The sequence below is a fragment of the Populus euphratica genome, unplaced genomic scaffold (genome assembly GCF_000495115.2).
Source record: "Populus euphratica unplaced genomic scaffold, PopEup_1.0 scaffold4216.1, whole genome shotgun sequence".
NCBI classification, from domain to species: Eukaryota; Viridiplantae; Streptophyta; class Magnoliopsida; order Malpighiales; family Salicaceae; genus Populus; species Populus euphratica.
In genome coordinates this window covers 3,983-6,961 of record NW_011504017.1, presented here as the reverse complement: position 1 = coordinate 6,961, position 2,979 = coordinate 3,983, and the positions used below count along the sequence as shown (strand labels likewise).

At 39.3% G+C, this 2,979-nt stretch overlaps 1 protein-coding gene across 1 annotated transcript; it reads left to right on the top strand.

Annotated features, from left to right (window-relative positions):
• The first annotated feature begins 280 nt into the window (after positions 1-280).
• LOC105119968 (disease resistance protein RGA2-like) lies at positions 281-2,914 on the top strand. The gene is made up of 4 exons (XM_011018167.1): positions 281-1,471; positions 1,569-1,722; positions 1,808-2,787; positions 2,891-2,914. The coding sequence occupies exons 1-4, from the start codon at positions 281-283 to the stop codon at positions 2,912-2,914; spliced, it is 2,349 nt and encodes a 782-aa protein (XP_011016469.1).
• Positions 2,915-2,979: the final 65 nt, after the last annotated feature.

Here is a 2,979-nt window from a genome sequence, read left to right as displayed (position 1 = left end):
AGACTACTTTCCCACGTCTAAAATGTTATAATAATAATAATAATAATAATAATTGTCTGGTTGCTTCCTTCAAACAATGACTAACGTACTCTATTAAAAATATCATCCGAACCCGAGCCACAAGTTATGCTACAGTTTCCACCTACAGATAAAATTAGCCTTTAAATTCACGTGATAAAAGATTGATGTCTTTTAGTATCGAGTGTAATTTCACCTCCATTGTTTCCAAAACTTGCAAAGCATTTCTTCCTTATCATTAATAGTTTACCTGAGAGAAAATATGGCTGAGGAGATTTGGAAGAGGGTTGGTTCACGTGCTGCTCGTGCAGCTCAGAGGATCAATATTGCGTGGGGATTTAAGGGAGAGCTGGAAAAGCTGAAGTTGAAATATAGCACTATTCAGGCAGTGCTACAAGATGCAGAAAAAAGACAAGTTACGGATGCAGACTCGAGGGTTTGGTTGGATAAGCTTCGAGACATAGCTTACCAAGCTGAAGATGTGCTGGATGAGCTTGATTATGAGATTATTCAACGGAAGCTGGAGACTCAAAACAGTATGAAAGGGAAGGTATGTAGCTTCTTCTCTCTCTCCAACCCAATGGCAATTTGTCTGAGGTTGGCCGCAGAACTTCAAAAGATCAACGAGTCCCTCGATGAGCTTCAAGAAACAGCAACTTCGTATGGGCTTAGAGTTCTATCTGCAGATACAACCCCTCAACTGACAGACTCTTTCTTATGCAGCTCAGAAGATGTCAAAGGAAGGGGGGATGATGTCTCTAAAATTATTAACTTGTTGATTAGTTCTTGCAGCCAACAAGTTCTTTCTGTCATTCCTATAGTGGGAATGGCCGGGCTCGGAAAGACTACTGTAGCAAAAATGGTGCACCGAGAAGTTATAGATAGAAAACTTTTTGATGTAACATTTTGGATTTGTGTTTCTGATAGTTTTGACGATAAAAGGATTTTACGAGAAATGCTTCTAACTCTTGATGAAAACACTTCTGGGATAACTGAAATGGATGCAATAATGACACATCTTCGAGAAGAGTTAGAGACTAAAACATTTCTTCTCGTACTTGATGATGTGTGGAACGAAGAACATGGGGAGTGGGAGATTTTAAGGGATTGTCTATTAAAAATTAGTGGTAATAATAGGAATGTTGTTGTTGTTAATACTCGTAGTAGACTAACAGCATCAATAATGGAGAGTCAGTCGACTGCATGTAGTCATGAGCTGAAACAACTATCAAATAATGAATATTGGTCAATTATTAGTGAAATAGTGTCCAGAAATGGAGAGTCTATTCCTTCAGAATTGGAGGCTATCGGAATAGATATTGCAAAAAAGTGTGGGGGAGTGCCATTAGCTGCTAGATTTTTTGGGACGATTTTGCTTTATGAAAAGGACAAGGATAAATGGAGTTCAATAAGAGACAGTGATGCTGTTGAGATGTCAAGACACTATGATCGAGTTTTTACAAATATTGAAATTAAGTTTCGATCATTTGCCTTCTGCTTCTCTGCAACGCTGTTTTTCTTATTGTTCTATTTTTCCTAAAGATTTTGAGATTGAAAAGGAGAAACTGATTCAGCTTTGGATGGCTGAAGGGTTGCTCGAGTCATCAGTTCGTGGGGAGATGGAAGATATAGGTGATAGAAAAAACCTTAAGATTCAGCGACTGCCGATCACTGATAAAGCTTCCCAACAAAATGGAATATTTGGTAAGCTTGAGACATGTTGACTTTAGTCATACGCCAGCTGATGTTGGATGCTTAACTGGTCTTCGATCACTGCCATTTTTTGAAGTGGGGCAGGATAAGGGCCACAAAATTGAAGAACTGGGATGCTTGAAGGAACTAAGAGGGAAGTTGAGAATAGTCAATCTGGAGCATGTAAGAGACAAAGAAGAAGCCAAGGGAGCAAACCTGTCTGGAAAAGGAAATATGAACACATTGGTATTGGTATGGAGTTCAGAAAGAGAAAGCAGCAGTTCCAGCATCAATTACAAGGATGTGTTGGAAGGCCTCCAGCCTCACCCAGACACACGAAGCTTAGAGATTGAGAATTATCAGGGAGATGAATTCCCACAATGGATTATGATGCCAACACTCAATAATTTGGTGGTGCTGAAATTGAAAGGCTGTAAAAAACTTCCTCCAGCAGTACATCTTTCTCATCTTGAAATTCTTGAGATAGAAGGAATGGATGGTGTGAAAATAATAGGTCAGGAGTTTTATAGCAGTGGTGGAAGTGGAACGAATCCAATATTCCCGATATTAAAAAGATTGTCTGTAATGGGCATGCGTAGTCTAGTGGAATGGATGATACCTGCAGCTATAGCTGGTGGAGTACAAGTAGTATTTCCTTGCCTCGAAGAGTTGTACATTGAACGATGTCCAAAGTTGGAAAGCATCCCATCCATGAGCCATCTTTCATCAAAACTTGTAAGATTGACAATCAGAGACTGTAATGCATTGAGTCATATAACTGGTGAATTTCATGCCTCTGCGACATCTCTAAAATATTTAACCATAATGCGTTGTTCCAATCTGGCATCCATTCCAAGCCTTCAAAGCTGCATAGCTCTGGAGGCGTTGTCTATTTCTACATGCTACAATCTGGTATCTTCTATTATTCTAGAATCGTGTTCTCTTGTAAGTGTATTCATTGGTTGGTGTGGAAAAGCAAGTGTTCGAATTAGTTGGCCACTATCCTACGCAAATATGAAGGAATTGAACATCGAGATCTGCGGGAAGTTTTTCTTTGATGATTTACATGGAGGAAAAGTGTGGCCTTCTCGTTTTCAATCACTAGTCATTAGATGTTGTGATCAATTCAAGTCTGTTCCTGATGGTTTAAAAAGAAGACTGCATTCTCTTGTTCGATTAGATATCAGCTGGTGTCGAAATTTAAGTCATATTCTGGAAGATTTCTTTCGCGGCCTCAACCAATTGAAGGGATTGAAAATTGGTGGTGTC